This window comes from Aspergillus steynii (genome assembly GCF_002849105.1).
Source record: "Aspergillus steynii IBT 23096 chromosome Unknown P170scaffold_1, whole genome shotgun sequence".
Lineage (NCBI taxonomy): Eukaryota > Fungi > Ascomycota > Eurotiomycetes > Eurotiales > Aspergillaceae > Aspergillus > Aspergillus steynii.
The window spans coordinates 6412106-6432612 of record NW_020194398.1 but is presented as its reverse complement, the minus strand read 5'-3'; the positions used below and the strand labels follow the sequence as shown (position 1 = coordinate 6432612).

The 20507-nt window shown below is 50.1% G+C and overlaps 6 protein-coding genes across 6 annotated transcripts; 2 read left to right on the top strand and 4 right to left on the bottom strand.

The window, feature by feature from the left end:
* Window positions 1–8003: 8003 nt before the first annotated feature.
* Window positions 8004–8299, bottom strand: P170DRAFT_50889 (uncharacterized protein). Its single transcript, XM_024854615.1, has one exon. The coding sequence runs from the start codon at window positions 8264–8266 to the stop codon at window positions 8054–8056; it is 213 nt and encodes a 70-aa protein (XP_024711150.1). The 5' UTR covers window positions 8267–8299; the 3' UTR covers window positions 8004–8053.
* Window positions 8300–9057: 758 nt separating this feature from the next.
* P170DRAFT_422347 (C2H2-type zinc finger protein) lies at window positions 9058–10263 on the top strand (the record flags this gene model as incomplete). Its single annotated transcript, XM_024847426.1, has 3 exons — window positions 9058–9515; window positions 9598–10085; window positions 10145–10263. 3 exons carry the CDS (start codon window positions 9058–9060, stop codon window positions 10261–10263), a joined length of 1065 nt encoding a protein of 354 aa, XP_024711149.1.
* A 1059-nt stretch (window positions 10264–11322) lies between these two features.
* Window positions 11323–13752, bottom strand: P170DRAFT_461608 (uncharacterized protein; the record flags this gene model as incomplete). Its single annotated transcript, XM_024852049.1, has 1 exon — window positions 11323–13752. One exon carries the CDS (start codon window positions 13750–13752, stop codon window positions 11431–11433), a length of 2322 nt encoding a protein of 773 aa, XP_024711148.1. The 3' UTR covers window positions 11323–11430.
* Window positions 13753–14137: 385 nt separating this feature from the next.
* Window positions 14138–17505, bottom strand: P170DRAFT_506354 (family 63 glycoside hydrolase; the record flags this gene model as incomplete). The annotated part of the gene is made up of 7 exons (XM_024854387.1): window positions 14138–14471; window positions 14535–16825; window positions 16897–16996; window positions 17077–17194; window positions 17247–17269; window positions 17315–17330; window positions 17382–17505. The coding sequence occupies 7 exons, from the start codon at window positions 17503–17505 to the stop codon at window positions 14138–14140; spliced, it is 3006 nt and encodes a 1001-aa protein (XP_024711147.1).
* An 807-nt stretch (window positions 17506–18312) lies between these two features.
* Window positions 18313–19108, top strand: P170DRAFT_50869 (cupin domain-containing protein). Its single transcript, XM_024854596.1, has 4 exons — window positions 18313–18508; window positions 18569–18626; window positions 18690–18871; window positions 18931–19108. Exons 1-4 carry the CDS (start codon window positions 18362–18364, stop codon window positions 19093–19095), a joined length of 552 nt encoding a protein of 183 aa, XP_024711146.1. The 5' UTR covers window positions 18313–18361; the 3' UTR covers window positions 19096–19108.
* Window positions 19054–20273, bottom strand: P170DRAFT_433315 (adenosine deaminase family protein). Its single transcript, XM_024848459.1, has one exon. It carries the CDS (start codon window positions 20225–20227, stop codon window positions 19121–19123), a length of 1107 nt encoding a protein of 368 aa, XP_024711145.1. The 5' UTR covers window positions 20228–20273; the 3' UTR covers window positions 19054–19120.
* Window positions 20274–20507: the final 234 nt, after the last annotated feature.

The window sequence follows — 20507 nt, the reverse complement described above, 5'->3', positions numbered from 1 at the left end:
TCGAGGGACCGATGATCATCATGTTCCTGAAGGTCTTTCGAACCGAAAAGAAACTTTTTTTTTTATCTTCCTTTTTCTAGACTAATGCCGATTGTCAATCTGCCGAGATTTTCTTTGGATGTCGCTTGCAGATTTGTCTGGGTTGACGGATACCGACCGCATGGCTGGGTAAGTCCTGACACATGGTCTGTCTGGGTCTGGGATCGATCGAGTTTGATTCATCGCACATGCAGTTACTCCGTAGAAGTATAAAACATCGATATCATGGAGTACGACTTCTCTGTTGGTCTCCTGGCTCGACGCTGTAGCAAGTAGCAACCTGCTAGCAACGCACGACTTTTCCAACTCTGACATCATCTTCACCCACCAACCCAAACCCCGTTATCGGTAGGAGCGGAATCCCAGTTCCCTCTGGCTCTCCTATTCTTGCCCGGCGGGGAAGGTATGATGTCTACAACTCCAGTGCAGCGCGGGCTATATCCACTGTTCACGAGAAGCGAAATTAAACGCTAATAATAACAACATGAGCTTAGCACTGCTGGGCTGCTAGCACGGTGTTTGCTCTGCTTTGCTCCAGTAGAGTCTAGAGTCTAGAGCCTAGAGGGTGTTTTAGCCTCCTGAAAATCAGGACTGCTTGTTCTTGCTAGTGTTGGTGTTGGGAGTGGGTGTGAGTCAGGATGTATTATGGAGTAACTATGGGCATCAGTGAGTTACGATGGATACATATGGATACAGTATATGGAGTGCCTGAGCAATAGGCGATACAGAGTACAGGGTCACATGCTTCTACACCATGACAGACTCGACAGCAGTACAGCTCCCTCTCCGAGGCTGAGTCCCTGTTGCGTACGCATTTCGACAGGTAAGTTCGCCACCCACGAACCCAGACACCATCTAGTCTACTACGTACCCTTTCCCCTCTACACGCAGTTCGTCTCATATGGACTATGGAGTATGGGGAGTTCAGCAAGAGTTGGAGCCAAACTCTACTCCAAGGACCCATTTCCAATACGGCAACCATTGCGGACGTTCGATACTAGTCGGTCGCCTCAGGGCGCGAGAAAAAAGAAAAAGAAAAAAGAAGGTACCCCACCGGCTTCCCCGATCCGGAACCCCCGCCATGGGATTAGGGAATAGAGTCTGTCGGGCTTTACGCAGGGAAGTGGTGATTGGCCGACGGCATCCAGTCCGGTTACGCGTATTTGGGGATGATGTGCCGTGTCAAGGGTCCACTTCGTCCTATTCGGGGAATGTCTGAGCCGCTAGCTTAGAATTGGGACGATGTCTATTGTCGAATCCCGGTTGGTGGGGCTCGCGAAGGGGGGAAACAGGGAAAGAAAATGAGGCAGCCGAATGGTGCTGAGTAGAACTGGGAGGTTTTATTGATTCTGGTCAATGATCAGAAGGATAATGGTAATGGGGGGATATTACTCTAAAATCGAAGTTAAAAAAAATTGACGCGGCAACCGTTCAGGAGGGGAGGGGATGACAGCAAATGCCATGCCATGGAGGGAATGAAGTCCGGGAAAAGCGGTGAGCACCGCTTGGAAGGAGGAAAATCAAGAGTGGATCTGGCGGTCAGGGAAAAATGTTGGTGTTGTTGTTGCTGATGAATGCTATGATGTTGATGATGGTGTGGCCTGCCTTTTTTCTTTTTTTTCTTTTCCTTTTTTTTTTAAATGCCCACTGACGAGTCAGTGCCTATCGAAACGGCTAAGGGGACTCTCTCCAGTATCCATCCATGATCACTGCGTTTACGGAAGACCACGGCCCTATGGGACCCTTTCCCCCTGCTCCATCTATCTCCAGTGCAATTTAATCCCGGTTAAAAATAAACAATCGATGATGTCGACCATGGACTCTCTCCTGATGTCGGCGGCAGACGCCGCTAGGAGTTTACGCAATGCACAGCAGCTTGGACCTCCCGGTTTTCCTCCCCATCCACCAGATGACCCGACCCAGATATCCAGGACTGCACGGAATACCTGCTTCTCTTGCGATGTCGGGACTGGCGTTATGGATAACCCCGTCGCCAGGTACGGGAAAGCCCTTCTGGATCTCATTGTACCGGGTGGAGCCATCTCTTGTAGAATGCCGTGCGCCCCTCTCCCCTCTCCGGCAACCAGACTGCAGCTCTTCCGTCGCTTTCCTCTCCGCGGATGTCAAGGAACCTGCCCGCGCTGGGTGGATATCGGCTATAGTTCGACCTGAGGACTTTCGCCGAACCTCGTTCTCAATCCCTGCCAATGCCATCGTCATCGCTGAATTTGGCTTATGATCCGGGGAGATTGCGAACCCCCTGATTCTAGAGGAGAGCGCGGCTCGGTCTTGGGTTCCCATGAGGCATGAGTCTAAGGGAGAAACTCCGGAGGGAAAGCAGCTGCGTAGTCGGCGTGGTCGTAGGAAAGGAACCCAACCGGTATGTAATACCTGTTCTCATTGGCCCAGACCCCGGAGATATCACACCTCGAACTCTTCTCCATCCCCCTTTTTAATCCACAATCCACAGGACGTATACCGCAGAGTGAGCTACTCCGTACTAACGATGCCATGCCATGCCAGATGACTGCGACCAACTCTCCTTGGAGCGGGAAATACTTTCGCTTTGCCACACCACCCCCTCCGCCCCGTAAACTTACTCCATACGGAGGGTTGGCCCAAAATTCCTCGTCGCAAGGGAAGGTGCTAGTCTGGCCGGGATTATACAATAGAAAGGCACGCTATCAGGGTGGACCTCAGCCGTCATGTCGTGAGGACAAGGGGCAGCTCCTAATAATGTGTTCAATTAAAGTAGCTACCTCATAACCTTAGCGACTAGTGCGCACTACTCCAGTCCCTATTGTTCTTCAGTGCCTATTTGGGCGATCCAGGATGGAGCACTCGGGCCCTAGTTCGACGAGTGGCTCGACGTCCGCTCAACTTCCCCTTCTGTCAGGTTGAAGAATAAGAATTGGAGACGAGGGAGATTTGCCAGAGCTTGACTTCCACGCTAGGCGGTCCGATGGAGTAAGTAGCTGAGTCAGGGCCAGCAGCCCGCCCAATTAATTCGCCCGCGACAGAGTTCAGGTTGAGGGCGAGTCGAACCATGGCCCAGAACTCGAGCACCAACGTTCCGCATGGCCAACCTCGTGCCAGCCGTGTGAACAGTGGACGCTTTAAGGACCCACGCTGCCCTGTGCCGGGGGATCCATGGGTCCTTGTCATTGGCAGAGAAAAGCCCCCTGCCCTCATTAGCCACCAGCTGCTTTGAGTTTTGTTTCTTCCAGAGTCTGGTTCTTGGGCCGGGTTAACCTTCCCGGCTTTTTTTTTCTTTCGATCCCTCTTCTTCCTTTGGGTCCCGGAGAATCTCATTCTATTCCCCTTCTATGTTTAATCCAAAACCCACGCGATCAACCATTGTTCTGCGGGTTTTAGATTCACCTCATTTCCAGGGATCCGACCCGTTCGCTGTGGCGGCCCTCCGATGATCGGGTTCTCCTTTTTTTTTTTTTACTGGGACTTGGTCGTTGTTAGTGTTTCGCCTTTTGCCCCCTTGCTCAGACGGTACTAGTGGGAATTCACCTTACCTGACTTCGATACTCCGCCCACATACATCGGTCGGGATTGGATGGGACTGAGCGACAGGGGGGAAAAGGCGAGGAGGAGTAAAAAAAAAAGCAATTCAACCTTCAACCAAAGAGGTGTAGAGCAAGTGTGAGAGAGAACGCCACCGACTCCTCCCCCCTCCACTCGGCTTGTAGGCTGAGGGGCTCGTCAAGAATCGATGCCGACCATTTCCACCCCCTCCCAACTTTAAGTTAAGCTAGTCCCGAGCGTGATGAGCTGTACCTATCATATTGTCCCGCTGTGGCTTTTGGGCGGTGTTTAGGGAGGTGGTGGGCTCGAAGGCCAAGGGTAGGAAGAAAGAAACGCCCCAGCCGAACGGTTGCAGAAGTTGGCGTCCGTCAATCCTCCTTTCCTCCCCGAGGATGGAGGGGGGGAAGTAAGTAGTACGGAGTAAGTCCTCGACAATCGACAAAGGAGAGATATGTATATCGATCATGCAATCGATATGCATTCAACTACAATTTGATCTTCGATTTAGCATGCAAATAGAACCATCTCTAAATCTCTCTGGAACTTTTTTTTTTGCCCTTCCTTCGTCCACAGTTGAATCGGGGTTTAGGTCTAAATCTCGATCGGAACTGAAACTGACAAGATCCTCCCTTGACTTACTGTCAAAACCCAAGTACCGAGAAAGCAAAGACCAGTCAACCTTTTCCCTGGTTGAACTTAGACTGTCCCTTATCCGATTTTGGCTCCTCTTTTTTGTGTTTTGGTTTTATTTTTTCCCTTCGGACCCTCTGCCGATACATTTGATGGCTTTTTTCACTTTTCTTCTGATTTTAATTTTTTTTACCAATGATGAGTTTCCATTACTACTGGTCTGATCACCGGGGACGTCGCAGCAAGAATGAGTAACTTCCGTCCGTTCGACGGTGGATGTGGATGTCAGGTCGCGTGTGATGTGTTCTATGCTCGATTCTGAAAGCCATATGCCGCCGCTAGTGTTTTGATGTGGAATCCACTGTTCCGTGCTCTGACGTCGGTGTGGACGCCTCTTGAAGGGCCCCGGCTACTGGGCAGACGGGATGTATTTTTGGTTTCTTTTTTCCCCTGCCCTAGGTGCTAGGAATTACGTGCTCTCGGGGATGAACGGGAAGGATCAAAAACCATTCAGAAAAAAATAAAAAGAAAAGAAAAAGAAAAAGAAAAAATCCAACCTCCAGGTGTAATCCTAGTCTAAAATCCCACAGGAGTTCAGGTCAAAATACCAGCCGTTGCTGATGTCGAAAAGTGTCCAGTTGACCACCGCGCGATAAGCCGGAATTGGGATGGGGGGTTTAGTTTCCACCGCCGCTAAGCAGCCAAACAGATCCAAGGGCCGCCGGGTTGCGCCATGGGATCCTGGTAACGTGGCTGCGATCTGAATCGATGATGGGCGGTACATTTGCCCCGATGATGGATGGCTGAATTCTGAGTTTAAAATATCCGATCTTTTTTTTTCTGGCTGCTTTAATTGTTTTTGGTGATGGTTCGCTTTTTCCCTCGTCGGCAAAAAGGGAAAATGGAATACGGATACAACCCATCATCTCTGTGATGATGCAATTAATTAATTTATCTCATCTACTATCTGCATGAATAGATTCGTAAGAATTTGAAATCACCTGGAGGACAAGAGGAAAGAAAAAAAAAATAGAAGAGCCGTCTCTAATAGTATGCGGAGCAGGTCCGACTCGACAGGGGAATCCTCTTTCCCGTCTCAAGTGGATACTACCAACGGTTGAAGTCTTCACAAGAAACCTGTCTGGACGGGGACGTGCCAAAAACCCAGTTGGAGGTTTAGTAATAGAGTCATACTGCCAACTCTGGTCGGGGAGAGACCAGTCTGGGAAATCAATGTCAAATTTACACGCAGTATATTAAAACATGCGAGGCATGATCTCTGCAGAACACAACTGGGGACAATTATTTTTTCTCGTCCCCCTGCGATCTCCAATAGATTCTTCTGGGCGGTTGTGAGCCATGCCGTCATCGTGCATGGGGCTGCCTTTTTTTTTTTTTTTTTTTTTTTTTTTTTTTCTTTCTTTTTTTCTGTTTCCCCCCTCCTCCTGTATCTCTGTAGGTACGTACCACGAAGTAAGATGTAAAGTGTCGGTGCCAACCGCCAGCGACTTACTAATTTGTGTATAGTTTTTCTCCTAGTGTTCAGCCGCCCCTCTCCCCCTCCCCTCCTCAACGCTGGACCGCGGATTCTGTTGGATACCGTCGTCCCTCGAAGAATGAGGTGTACGTGGCCAGCACGCCCGTGATGAATTCCAGACATGCACGATCTTAGCCACCGAACCAGTATGGTAGATACCAGGTAGCATCGCATCACCCGCTGCAGACGGTAAATTGCTTCGCAGAGGGGGCAAAAGAATGCTTGTCAAAGCTCCTGCTATGCATGTAAAATATATTATCGTGATGTGCGTGCGTACGCCGAATGTCGGCTGGTTAACGTGTGTGGATGCACGGGTTCAGCAGTGTGTCTGAGATGGCTGGCTCCATAGTGGGAGATTCTTCAACTCCGGCGCTCCATGTAGTACGATATATAGCACCTATCAAATTGCCTCGCCCGTGTCAATCACCCTCTACCCAGATGGAAATAGCCTCATGTAAATCCTGTAGTTTATCGGTACCTGACTCTTCACCTGCCTGCCGCATATTGTAAGACCGAGACCACATGCCCGAGGAGTATTTACCGGTCTCATGCAGCCTTTGCTCATAGGGCGGGCGCTGCAGCTGGTCCAAGAGGGCCAAGTCATCAACCACTCCTCCCTACGGCCCAATCACAGGAGGCCAGAGCCCCGGGACTTGGTTCTTGGCCCTCCCGCTTTACATCTGCACCACGGTCGGTACGTCTGGAAGAATGCATTCTACCGTAGGCAAGGTAGGTACCGTGGGCTCCCAGAGAGGGAAGTAATTTCCCAATTGCATGTCCTCTTCTCAACAGAATCATCTGCTGGTAGACGCAAGTACGCCGTTCACCATGTCCATGTTGGCTGACTGGACTGACTCCCCCCCCATGGAAACCAAATTCCAGATTACGTTACTTACGGTATCGTGGATTAGGGGGCGCGCACCAAAAAGACAGGAAAAGAAAAGAAAAAGGGACAGAACCATTGAATCACAACGCAGCCGGTGGAGTCGATCCACTGGGTGCTTTTTTATCTCCAGTTATAGAGCGTCCCCCACGGAACGGGTATACCCTTTGACGTATCTTTGTGATCTGCCACTTCCCCGCTACCTTGAAACACTCTCAAGGGCTCAAGGCGAACCTTGGTCGCTGCATCTAAGCTTAAGTCTTGGCGACGCCTTCCTCTCCTGGAAAAAACTTATTTTGATTTGATTTTTTAATTTTCCCTTTTAAATTTTTTTTTTGGCTTTCCGCGACTGTCCCTCCCCCCCCCTCTCTCTCCCACGCGCTTTTCTCCTTTTGTGCTGGTTACTCCTCCAGACACACTACTTTGTATAGACACGGCACAAACTGCCCCCTCCCCATCTGCCCCCCCTTTACACTAAACATTTTGACTGTAGGGGGGAGCTTTTTAGTGTACCTCCCAATCACTACCACCCTGCCGCCCAATTGACCTTCCTCAGTTGGCTGGAAGCCAGCCCACCGGCCCCCCTATGATTAGTGGTCTGGTAGGGTATGGATTATTCGCGCAATCGGCTGCCAAATTATTCGGGGGGAGCACGGAGGGGGAGGGGACACATGGTGTACGTACGCATGTCTTCTTCACTCCCCACGACGGAATAAGCAACTGGGTAAGAGAATGTCCAGTCCCTTCATGCTATGGAGTTACCGGGTCATAGCCAATTCTGCGTCCCTGTGCTTTTTTTTCTTTTCTTTTTTTTTTTCCCTCGCCTCTAAGGTATTTTGCGTACGCAGTAAACCCACTTCCCCCCCTCCCCCTCTTGTCTGTCTGTCTTTGCGTGGTCTCCTTTTTCTTTTTTTATTTTATTTTATTTTTTTCTTCTTCTCAGCCCGTAGGTAACTTCTCTGATCTAAACCTGTTTTCAAATAGGGTTGATTTGAATTTTCCTGACGGTCGAGTCTGGTCCCCATCGTAGAGTCCAGTAATGGGTGCATCCTGAAATTATTACGGATTACGTACAGCCTGCAGAGGGCGACCCGGTATTCAGTTACATACGCCCATACATACTTTGTTCCGATCCCGGAGTTTCAGGTCCCTCTCGGTCTCCCCTTTTCTCGTTCCCCTGCTTTATCGCTGCGATTTCGTATGGTTGATTTGTTTTTTTTTTCTCGCTCTTTTGGCTCACGGTTCCTTGATTTTATTTCCTGTTCTATCGGAGTTGCGTACGGGATGCAGGTCAAATGAAATCAAATTGCGAAGTCCCTGGAATTAATTTCTGCACATGATTTGTATTTTCGAGAGGAATTGTCGAGGTCCCTAATTGTGATGCGAAGAATGATGATGAAATTGGAGTAAAAATAGAAAACAAGCAATTAAAATGAGTCCAAAATAATTATAAAATGAAATCCGAAAAATAAAATAAAATAAAATAAAATAAAATAAGAAGGAAAAAGGAAAAGGGAAAAAAAGAAAATAAAAGAAAAGCTAATCAGTAAACAACCCCAAAATTTAAACCAAACCAAACTAATTCCAAAATTCAAATTTGAACCACGGAAAAGAAAAAAAAAAAAAAGCAAGCGACCCATCCAAAAGTTTGAGGGTCACCCGAGGAACTGGTTCCCATTTGGAGGTTTCCCACTGGCACTAAGCAATTCCTCTGCTTCGTTTTTTAACACTGGCGCCGTTTCGAAGCCTAAGCGGCCCAAAGTAACGATCTGCAACCGTCCCCGACGGGACGTCGTCAGTGGCACTAGCCCATCACCAACACGGCAACGCCAGGGCTTCCCTTCGTCCCTGCGGCCCATCCTCATGCTGAGATCCTGTATTTGTTCATAAGCTTCGCCGATCCCCTTTGGGCCCTTCCCCAGACTGCCTGTCCATCTGTCTCTCCCTCGCTCTCCTTCTCCTTTGCTTTCCTTATTATTTCCGTCGAGGTCCCCCCAAAAAGGCAGATTGTCGCTCTGTTTCTCCTCTTTGGTTCTTGATCTTTCTTAAACTCTAGCTTTCCGTCGGATTGTTTTCCTGCCCTGACTATCGCTCCTCCGCGCATCGTCTGCTCCCACCTCGTCGCGGATCAATTCTCAATCCCTTTATTGATTGATCGATCTTCGCTATCTTATTCTTCTTGTTTCTCTTTTTTCTCCCTCTTCTCCCTTTCTTCCTATCGCATCTCCCCACCTTGCTGTCAGACACCACACGTTCTGTGTACGTCGCGATCATCTTCCCATTGATCGTCCGTCCCTGTCGTCTTGTCTTGAACCTTCACGTTGTTTGTGGTCGTTGCGAAGACAATCGCAACCTGCCGCGACACCTGCATACCCAACATAAACAAACAAGGAACTTTTCCAGAATTCCACCCCAATAACATCCATCCTCCATGACGATGGTCATTGAAAACCAGAACCGCCAGTACGGCGGGATGGGCTTCGACAACGTCTATCAACATAACATGCCGCACCACAACCCTCCTCAGTTTACCGACCCCTGGACCGCTGCTCATACCTCGTCCCATTCCACCCCGCCCGTCTACGCGACCTCCATGGGTCTCAACCATGCCAAAGAGGAAGTGAGCCGGCCTTCGCCCATGTCCATGCCTTACTCGAGCATCCCCGTCTCCGCGCCGTCCATGGTCACCGGAAGCAGCTACTCGACTACCACCGCGACGAGCTACCCAGGCCCCGAAGTCATGGGAATGCAGCACGATTTGCCCCGTACCTCGTTCGAACAAGCTCCCGCCTACACCACGACATCACCTATGAGCACTTTTGCCCCCGCCAGCTATGCGCCTTTGAGCTACGCTCCCTCTCTGCACCAGGATCGCCGGATATCCCATGCGTAAGAACAACCTCCCTCATATTTTTCGCGGCGTTTCGACTCGGTGTGGGAAGAATTGCGCTGACCCTTTTGTTTGTTACAGTGATGCTCGCGTTGGACCTTCGCAACCCCCCTCTGCCCCGACGTTCGGTGATGCGCTCGACGCCAGCCGTGGAATGGTCGCTCTCAGCCAGGATTTGACGCCCCGTAACATCTACGGTCCTCGCGGCTCCCGGGGATCTGGCGATTCCTATGGCTTCCCCTCTACTCACTCCTCTGGGTCCTCGATCTCCTCGGGCGGAAACTACCCCTACTACAGCGCTTCTGTCGCATCGGTTGAGTCGTCTGTGACCGACTACAGCTCCACGACATCGGAATCATATGAGAACGGGCACTTGTCGCGGACTCTCCCTCGCCCCTCCAACCTTCTGTCGGGCAGCGCTCCCCCTGGACCCCAGTCGATGATGAGCCAGTTCAGCTCGAAGATGCCGTCAAACACCCAGAAGAAGCACAAGTGCAAGGTGTGCGACAAGCGTTTCACCCGGCCTTCGTCTCTGCAGACCCATATGTACAGCCACACCGGCGAAAAGCGTAAGTTCTACCACGGCTTCAATCAGTGTCTGTTACAAACATACTGACTTTGTTTACAGCATTCGCATGTGATGTGGAAGGGTGCGGCCGACACTTCTCAGTCGTTTCGAACCTTCGCCGACACAAGAAGGTCCACAAGGGCGAAAAGGACGGAGTGTCTGGCGAAGAGGACGAGTAAATCTCTCGCCATTCACATCCACCATACTACGCCTGATGCTTTTTTCTCTCTTCAACCCTCAAACCTTGTCCACTGAAACGCTCCAGTGAGGCTTTTTTCAACCTGCACATCACAGCAAACCTCCGACAAGGCTTTCTTACCCCTTGTACAACATCGTCCCACTGCGGATTCTATTCTACTTTCTATTTCTTTTTTCCCCGTCTCTGCAGTCGACAGAGAATTGATACCCCCTTTTTCTTCTATTTTTCTTATCATGGATCGGCAGGATTACGGTACAAGGGTCTTGGAGGGAATCTCTCGGTGATGTCTTTTGTTTTGTCTTTTTTTGTTTTTGCCTTTTTCCCACGTTATGACCATAGAAGGTACCGGTTGTTTTTCCTGCATGGTTTGACTTTTTTATTCACTTCTTTCTCTCGCTTAGACTAGGGTGTTGGTGCTTTCCCCCTTTTTTTTTCTTTTTCTTTTGAACTGGCACGAATCTTCTTTTCTGATACCAACTGGGTTGTGTTGATTTTTTTGTCTGATTTTTTTTCCACCTTTTTCTTTCTGCGATATCAAACGGATCTCGACCGTCTATCTGGATCCCGAAGATATTCGCAGCAGGTCCGCTGCCTTTCTTGTTTTCTTTTTTTGCTATTTATTTCATTTGTGTGTGAACCTCGATTTGATCTGCCTTTTATCTGTTTTTGTTTCCCTAGAGCATTTCCTCTCCGGGATGACTCCATCCATCACCGGAGGAAATACAGGAAACTGATACCCGTTGCGCAAATGGGCGGAGCATGGAAATGGAAACGAAACCACTGCCGGCGATGCAATGCATGCTCGATTTGAAATTTGTTATTGGGTTGGGTTTGGTTTTGTTTTGGAGCAAGCATACAAATAGACACGATGTGGGTGTCATTACGGTCGCTACTATTTATTGATTATTTTATACCATAATTGTCTAATAAAGTTGATATACGGACATTTACTTTCTGAATTGAACTCGTAATGTAGAAAAGCTGATTGTCTGTCATGGTTTCTTCATCCTGAAATGCCAAGGCAGGGCAGGGTGATCTCCCGAAGTCAAAACATTTGGCTGGCATGTCGGCTATTTTCTCCCTGAGATTCACACTTCGGTTGGAGGCGAAATGTCAAGGCGAGTCATCCAAACAGTGCAAACACCGGTCATCCGCCCTCTTTTGGCTGCCAGCTACATCTCCCAATACTCCACAGTTGATCCGGATTGAGCGACTCCCCATACTCACAAGCGTCGGCTTTCTGGTCCCAGAACCGTTTCTGAAACTCATGAATCCGACTCTGGTCTCTCTCGCGCCAGATCCAAACCCGAGAAAGGATCTCCACGTGGAGCTTTGGGTGCCGACGCCTCTTGATCTCTACCAGAAGGGCGATCTCACGATCCTCGAAGATGGTATCACGAGACGAGATGATCGCGAATTCCGAGCCTTTTGTCCGGGGGATAGCAGAGCATGATCCTTCGACGGGTCGAACAGCATACCACTCTAGGAGTAGAATGTCGCGCGAGAAAACAAACGAGTTTTCGTTCTCGAGGTACATGCGATTCTCGGACGAGTGTAGCAAAAAGCCCGGGTATCGTACCAGGAGCCCATTGAATGTGAGCTCGGCTGCTTGGGACGTGTTGAATATGGGGTCGTCGTGGTTGACCTCGTGTCCGACCATCCAGGTGGACGGGGCCCAACCAAAGCCTTCGATGGATAGTCGACGCCCAGGTAGGAAGATCATACCTTGTGGAATGGACCCCGGGTACGCGTCGTAGAGCGACTCGAGGAGGAGCTTCATGCGATGGTCGAGATCATCAGCGCAAGGCTTATGGATGCCCTTTCCGCAGTCCTCTCCGCATTGAAAATGATCGAAGCCATCTGGAAAGTCAACCTCCAGTTGGAAGAGCGTTGCGAGAGCCTGCGTCTCATGCTTGGGATGGCTGGTTGTGCGCCATTGGACTGCCTCCCAGATAGAAGGCAGCAGAGAGTCGTCTTGAATTCGGACATTATAGATCCTCTTCTGCCTTTGCCAGCCCAGCAAACGGTCATAGTACTTGCGTGCCTTGGCAGCAACCATGGACTCCGCGAGAGTCGGATGCGAGAGATAATTGCCTTCCAACAGGTCCAGATCGACTAATTCTGTGTCTTGGAATTTGAAGATGAGTTTCTTGCTGAGATATGCCTCCTGAAGCGTCCACAGTCGACTCATCCAGCGGCTGGAGAAGATTTTCATCGCCGTCTCAGCATACGAGTGCCCGACTTGCATCTGTCCCAACCTCGAATCGAGCACAATGGTGAAGTCGGCATGAGTATACGAACGGTGCATGGTTTTGATGGCCTGCTTCCGTTGTGTAGGGTCTCTGACAGGAATGGTCAATGTGTCCATCCAAAAGGGCAATTCGGGGTCGGGATCGATCCGGTGAAGGATCTTCTGCGCCTTGAAAAACAGCTCGTTGTAAAAGGCGAGCAAGCAGGGACGTGTCTTGTTCTCACTTGGATTTCCATATCCATCGCTCCATACGTGGGACAAGATTGCATACCGTGTCCCGACGTCGTATTCCACCAGCTCTACCTTATTCGTCGCCGATGTGTACTTGACCAGTGGAATCTTTCCCTTCTGGATGATCTCCCCAAGCTGCTTCTCATCGGGCCCAACGAGGTCTTCGTTCTTACCATCTTCTCGATGCTCACACCCTTCCCAATGAGCCATCTCATATGAAACACTTCCCTGATTTTTAATTACCTGCCCCTCGTTATCGCCCTTCTCCTCTTCCCCCGAAATCCGCAGGGCGTACAGCTGAGCTGTTGCATGGCCCCTCAGCGAGCTTCTCAGCATATGCACTGTTTCCGGGCTCCATTTTCTCTGCATGGATCTCAATATTGCCCCCGTTTGTCCCCATCCCCTATTCTCGTCAACAGTCCATCCTAAGGCCTTCCTTTGCCCGGAATCCTCCAGAATCCTCGCAGTAAGGTTACTCAGCATCTCTCCTAGCACCATCAACGACAATGCAATGGTGTTATACTCCGCATCCTCGAGAGAGGAATCGCTTTTCTCATCTTCCACAGAGCATATCTGTAGAACATGCGTCCTCGCCTCCGACAACACAAGCTGAATTCTCACCAGTCGACCGGCCCGTCCAACCTCCGACGCAAGTTCCCGTTTCTTCCATTGGTTGACTAGATTGACCACCATGGACTTATTGATCTCCGTGCCGTTGTCATGTATCAGTGAGGCTCTGTCCCAATTATCTTCGCCGACGACTTCCCTCAGAAGACCGAAAAAGAGCCAAGCTTGGAGGAATGCGGAAACGTATTTGACTCCTTGAGCGGAGATGGTCGGATTACCGTCTTTAATGCTGTGCCATGGGTAGACCTTTTCGCGCCATTCTTGCGACAGGGCTCGGAAGCTTAGATGATTGTAGGTCAGATTTCCACGGGCCCTGTAAGGGATTGCACCAATCTCATCCCAATCTAAAGGGGAGCCCATGCTGTGCAATCTGGCAAAATTGGAGGGTATCAATACTTGATGGGGGAGAGTTGTGCCACTGGCTAAGGATTCTCCATGTAGGTGCCGGCGTGCTTATGCATGTCACAAATCTGATGGTGTTACCGGTCCGAATCCACTGGGGGATAAGACGGTTCTGGGGGAACGGTTCGTTCTCTGGCAAGGTTCTGGTTGGTGTTTGGATTGGAAATAAATGAAACCCTCGTAGCTCGATATCTTGAAGGCTTGTCGCGACGGCGAGCTGGGTATGTGGACTGGCGATAGTTGTATGGGAAAGGAAGTATTAAATGTACCCTAAATCCGGACAGGTAGTGTCTTGCATTGCCACGTGGCACCACTGGGCTTATGATGGTCTGCTTCTAGACTGTCATATCCAAACAGTATTTTCTCGGACTGAAATAGACCGGTGATCACCAAGGTCGTCAGCTTGACCATTTTCGGCTGATATGCGGATGCCGTCCAGCTGCGAGGCGACCTGATGATCGATCTTCTTATCAATCTCATCCGTCTTATTCTCCGTTTTTTGGTCGAATTTATCCTTATTTTGAGAAACCGGGAAACCAAGTTCATCTTTATCCTCCGCAATGGGAGAGGGGATAGACCGAACCGAATTGAAATTGCGTTTGTGAAAAACCTCATCAAAGTAATAGTGCATCATGGCGAACGGAGTTCGTGGAGTGAAAGAGAGTCTAACAGTAATACTGTAGGCAATATGTTAGTATGTAAAACATAAAGAAATGTCTTCGGACCAGTGGAATCCATACGATGTACTGTGAATGACCTTTGCGATCAAACTGCTCCAGGCAGAGTGATGGTTGGCGCCAAAGCCACAGCCTTTGTCTCCATCAAAGAATTCGTGCAGCCAAAGATAGTCTTTCCAGTGTTCATCGAAGTCAAGGCGATCATCTCCAGCATTGGAAGGCCTCCGCCCTTCGTCATCTCTGGTGAACAATGATATGAATCTGTGGTTCAGTTCTTCAGCAACATGGCCCAGGTGTAGGTAGTCACCACTATCAGTAGGACATTCAACCTTCAATTCTGTGCCATAGAACATGAAGAATCGAAGCAAGGACTCGTTAAGAAGAAAATTGGCCGTGGTCCAAATGGGACCCCGCCAGTTACTATTCCCCCCGAATAACCTGCTATTCGCATGCCCTGGTGTATACCCGATTTTAAACTGCTTACCCTGAAACCCCATGAGGTATGGGTGCTTTTCATGGTGTCGAGATAATGAGCGGATACCGTATTTAGACAGAAACTCTTCTTCGTCAAGCATCTTGGATAGTATCCTCACCAATCGTGGCTTACTAACGAGGGCCAAAAGCAGTCGGTCTCCTTTCCCTCGCCGAGTCATGCTCGCAATATTGCGCTCTGCCATGTCCTGCCTGTTTTCAATATACCATTCAAGCTGACGCTTAAATTTGGGAAACCGATCTATGATCTCCGGCTCCAATGTGAGGGTGGCGTAAAGAGGAATCAGACCAACAAGAGAGCGAATTGGCAGCTGCCGGCTCCACGGGGCGCCCCAGGAGATTGCATCATAGTAGAAACCGTCTTCCTCATTCCAGAGATTCCGCATGGCATCGCTGATGAGAACGAAATGCTCAAAAAATTTTGAGGCCATGGATTCGTAGATGCGACGGTGTTTTGCCAGCTCCAGGCTGATGTTCAACATGCTGAGGCAATAGAAAGCCATCCATCCTGTACTATCTGCTTGTTCCAAAACACCACCCGTTGGAAGAGGGTCTGATCGGCTGAAGATGCCGATGTTGTCGAGTCCGAGATACCCGCCTTCAAAAAGGTTCTTGCCCTCTAAATCTTTCCGGTTTACCCACCACGTGAAGTTGATCAGTAGTTTCTCAAACATCAGCTCCAGGAAGTCTAGGTCCTGTCGACCATACATTTTGCGCTCGATTTTGAATATACGAAAGGCTGACCATGCCTGCACGGGAGGGCTGCTATCGCCAAAATTTCTTTCATATCCGGGCAGTTGGCCGTTGGGGTGCATGTAGCGCTCGCTTGTACAGAGTAATAATTGGTCCTTGGCGAGTTGTGGATCAATCATCGCCAATGTAATACCAGAAAAGCCCGAGTCCCACGCGGAAGAGAAAGGGTACTCCCAGGAGTCACGGACTGAAAAGATATCGTCAAGGTGCATATGTCTCCATTGCTGGTCGATGTTCCTCCTGTTGACGGGCCTAACTGGATCTCCATTGATCCAGTGATCCCAAACGAAGTAGTAGTGTTGCTTAGACCAAAGTATACTGGCGAACGCCTGACGTTGAATGTTTCTCAGGTCATCTGACATTGGCCGTGGGTTAACCTTGTAGTAGAAATCATCCGCTTCATCCTTTCTCTGCTCTATGATGTTATCCAATTCCTCCTCGTCAATGTAGTCTTTGTGATTTTTGGACAGTCTGAATCGAACCACAGCGCATTCTCCCGGAGGGACACCGGGATTATCAAAAGCATACCAAACGGCGGATTTGGTCCCGGTTTGTTTCGCATTCACAGCCGTCGACTGGCCATCCACAATGTATCTGTGAAATGCGTCTTTGACATGTGGTGTGGGATTCGGGCCTAATGACAGAGCCTCCGAATTGGTATCATTCTCGGTAAAAAGAAACTCGGGAAGGACGTCGTCTGTATCGGCACCCGTACCGGGAGAGGGGGAGAATAGAAGATATGTTCTTTCAAGCTTCAAATGATCCGATACGATAGCAAGATCGCTTGCCTTCGCTAATGTTGGCTTTGGGTGTTCCGACTTCCGGCCCCATCCCCATGTATTCCTGAACCAGATTTGCGGGACTATGTGCAGAGGCGCAGGCTCTGGTCCACGATTGTAGGCGACAACACGGAAAATGAGCTCTTCTTCGTCATCGCCCTCCTTCGCCACTTCGATGAAGATGTCCCAGTAGCGGTCGGCCTCGAAGATCTCGGTATCGACTAAGGAGTATTCCGGTTCTTCTACGCTTCGGTTGGCGTTTTCTCGAACGAGCTTGTCGTAAGGAAATTCACGCTGGGGATATTTGTAGAGGTACTTCATGTATGAGTGCTGATGGTATGGGAGGGTTAGTTTTGTTAGACCGTGATGAAATGTGCAAGAGGGATTAGAGAGAGAGGTACCGAGGGCACATTGTCTAGGTGAAAGTAAACCTCCTTGACTGACTCGCCATGCACCCCTTCGGAGTTGGACAACCCAAACAGTCGTTCTTTGAGGAAGGGACTATAGGGCAGAACTATGAGAAACCGCTCAAATGGTCTCGTTATCGCGAGACCAATTCATAGCTTGCCGGTCGTACTGACTCTATTCCATTCCAGAATGCAAAGGCTATGTTTTGAAAGCCATGGTCATCAGATACTCCGGCAATCCCATCTTCTCCCCAGCGGTAGGCTCGTTTGCGTGCATGATCATGGGGGAAGTCTAGAAGATCCGGTCAGTCTACTCGTCTGGTAATTTGGCTCTGGGTTCTCACGGCTCCAAGCATCTCCATCCTCGCTGGGTCTGTTAGTTATCGCTCAATGGAGCCGGGGAAGTTCTCACGAGTAATCCTCACGGACTGTGTGGTAAGAGGTTAGAATGATCGCATCAGTGACCGAAGAGAACCTACCAGTTCCCCATTGGCGTTCAGCAACATAGGGACCCCATTTTTTCCAATGTTTCTCACAAGTGTGGTCTTGTTGCAGCCGCTTCGTTTCATTGCACGAGGCGACAAATTCCGAAATGTCGGACATTTTTGAAGATTCAATGGAATCGCCATTAAGTTTGGGGAGCAATTGGACGAAGGGCGAAGAAGAACCAGTGCCGCCCCGCCAAGCACGTGGCCCAATGAGCGGAATGTAAGCGCGGGGAAGTCAGCCGGAGAAGGCAATCATCAATTTCATGGCAAGATAATGGAGGGATAAAACCCTAGAGAATATTCATACAGTTTCAATCCGGTGACATTGAGTTGACGGGAGCAGAGAAGTGCGAAGGATTGGTGAAAAGTGAACAGGTGGAAGCAAAGAAAGGAAAGCCCCGGACGGCGGGACCTGGATCCATCCATGGATGTCCATCGCAGCTTCCCCATTGGGTCGGTATAGCTGGGGTCATCTACCATCGTGTTTCGCTTTAGATGTTGAAGTGGAAAGGTAAAACTTTCAGACCAAACCCTGGCCGAGACAATTGCAGAGTGGTCCTCTGCCATTATATGATGATCATTACACTTCCACTGTCCGGGCACTTCCATGTCTTGGTCACTTCACTGTTGCATTTGCCATATCAGATAATTGGAGTCGCTTTAATAAGTAACAAAATCTGTTGGAGATCTATTCAGTCCAGGACACCAGCATATCGAGTACATATGGTCATATAATGCGATTACTATTGAACGCATTCTTTCTTTCTTGTAAAGTGCCATGAGATTAGACTAAAACATCATAATTAATGATAGACCGGTGAGGGGTCACTGAACTCCTTCCCCTCTCTCCTCATCTCGCATTTCTTCTCCTTATTCGGCCTATTCTATCTTATCTCTGGCCATATGAACCTATCTTAATAGATATATCTATCCCAGACAACTTCAGACAGCAAAAGATTAAGCAAGTCCAAATGGCCCCAGAAACATACCACCTCTCCCCAACCCTCCACGCCCCGAACAACTCCCTCCCCGTCCTGCACTACCGGAATGTCTTGCCTCGCCCTCTCTCAGAATCCAGCGCCACCGAGTTCCTGACATCGCATAAGTGGGAGAAGCGTGTCAGTCATCTCATTTCTCTCTTCATGAACTTCGAAGAATAAGAGACTAACCAAGAAAAGGGAACATGGGGCGCCATCTCAACCCGTCATTTCCATCCGAATAGTCATGAATGCTACGGTACATACTATTTCTGGAGTGATTGGAATGACCGTGTTACTGATAATAATATCTACGATTTAGGAATCTTTCAAGGCACATCGACCCTCCTCCTCGGCGCCGCGGGAGGAGATCTCGATCCCAGCGCCGGAATAAAAGTCACGCTGCACGCCGGCGACGTGCTGGTTCTACCGGCTGGAACGGCCCATAGTTCAGTAGATGGGGATGATAACCCGGAGTATCGCTATGTTGGAGTCTATCCGGAAGTATGCATCCTCCCACTCAGATATTGGTTAATACTGGAAGCTAAGGCAATACTGATTAGGGATGCCCGCGATGGCGCAACGAGTACGGCAAGGAGCCGATCGATTTGCATGCTCTGCGTAGGGAGATTGACGCCGTTGCAATGCCCTTGGAGGATCCTGTATATGGAGAAGACGGTCCGCTGTGTCAGTTGTGGAAGAAGTCAATGTCAGCGTCGAGATTGTAATATCCCGTTATTCAAGCTAGCCATATCAATACGACAAACTATCCAACTCCATCCTCAGTCTCCTCTTCACCTCGTCCCCTGCCCAACTCATCTCCACCGCATTCCGCACCATCTGCACCATCTCACCCTCCCCAAACCCGCCATACTGCATCATCTTCGCCATGTTCCCATCAATCCACACGTCATGCATATACGCCGGGTCATCGCTATTAATGCAGAACGTCACCCCCTCGTCCCACAGCGCCCGAATCTTCGGAAACAGCACCTCCGTCGCCTGTCGTCGATGATACGCATGCGGACACAGCGTCAGCCCGATCCCGCGCGCCTTCAACCCCGCCATCACCTTGGGCGAATCCACCGCATTAAGCCCATGATCGATGCGATCGGCCCCGTGGCCATCGCAGACCGTGAACACCGCGTCGTGCAGATGCGCATCGACCTCGTACTGGTCCACATCGCAGTGCATCGTCACCTTTAGCCCGGCGTTTTTCGCGATGCGGAACCCTTCTTCGAAGAGCCCCGGAGGACGACCGTACTCGTTACTCGCGACGCCAACAGCGTGGAAAACCTCCTTGCGCTCGCCACTCCCCGTCGTAGAAGAGGCGGGGCTTCGCGCCCACGGCATCGCCTCCCTCAACACCCTCACCCCCTCTTGAACATCCCTGTCCCGCACAAAGCACAGAATCCACCAGCTCTCGACACCCAGCTTCTCCTTCGCATCTGTCCTCGCCCGCCACAATCCCCTCATCACCGTTTCCACCGCTACCCCTCGATCCGTATGCGCCTGCAGATCGAAGAAGGGCTCGGCATAGCGCACATTCATTTCGCTGGCACGCGTGAAGTACGCCATCGCTAGCTCGTAGAAGTCGTCCTCTGTGACCAGCACCTCGAGGGCCTCGAAATACGTCTCCAGGAACGTGGGCATGCCGTTGTCGCCGTGGACTTCGCGGCGGTGGTTGTAGGTGACATTGTAGGAGGCGAGGAGGGATTCGTAGGTGTTGTAGCGCAGCGGGATGTGGTTTCTCTGGGATAGAGTCCAGCGCAGAGACGGGCTGAGGGTGCCTTCGATGTGGATGTGCAGCTCGACTTTGGGGAGCGAGCGGATGAAGGGCGGGATGGAGAGGTGGGACATTGTGCAGCGACTCCCTGGGCAATGTTACTTTGTCTGGGGTGTTATTTGTGGAGGAATCGGAGACGGCATGCAAGGTGATAGGTTGCCCTGATATACCCTAGTCTGGTCGTGCGGAGACCGGCCGAGAGATACCGGTGGGGATGCAGGATCGAGCAGATAGAGAAGGCGAGATAAGGAGATAGAGGGGTGTGTTTAGTTTGAGTTTATCTTTCATTTTCGACTTCGATATAAAAGCCCTGCGCTGCATGTTCTCCAGCGTGAGTCTATTCCAGCCCTATCG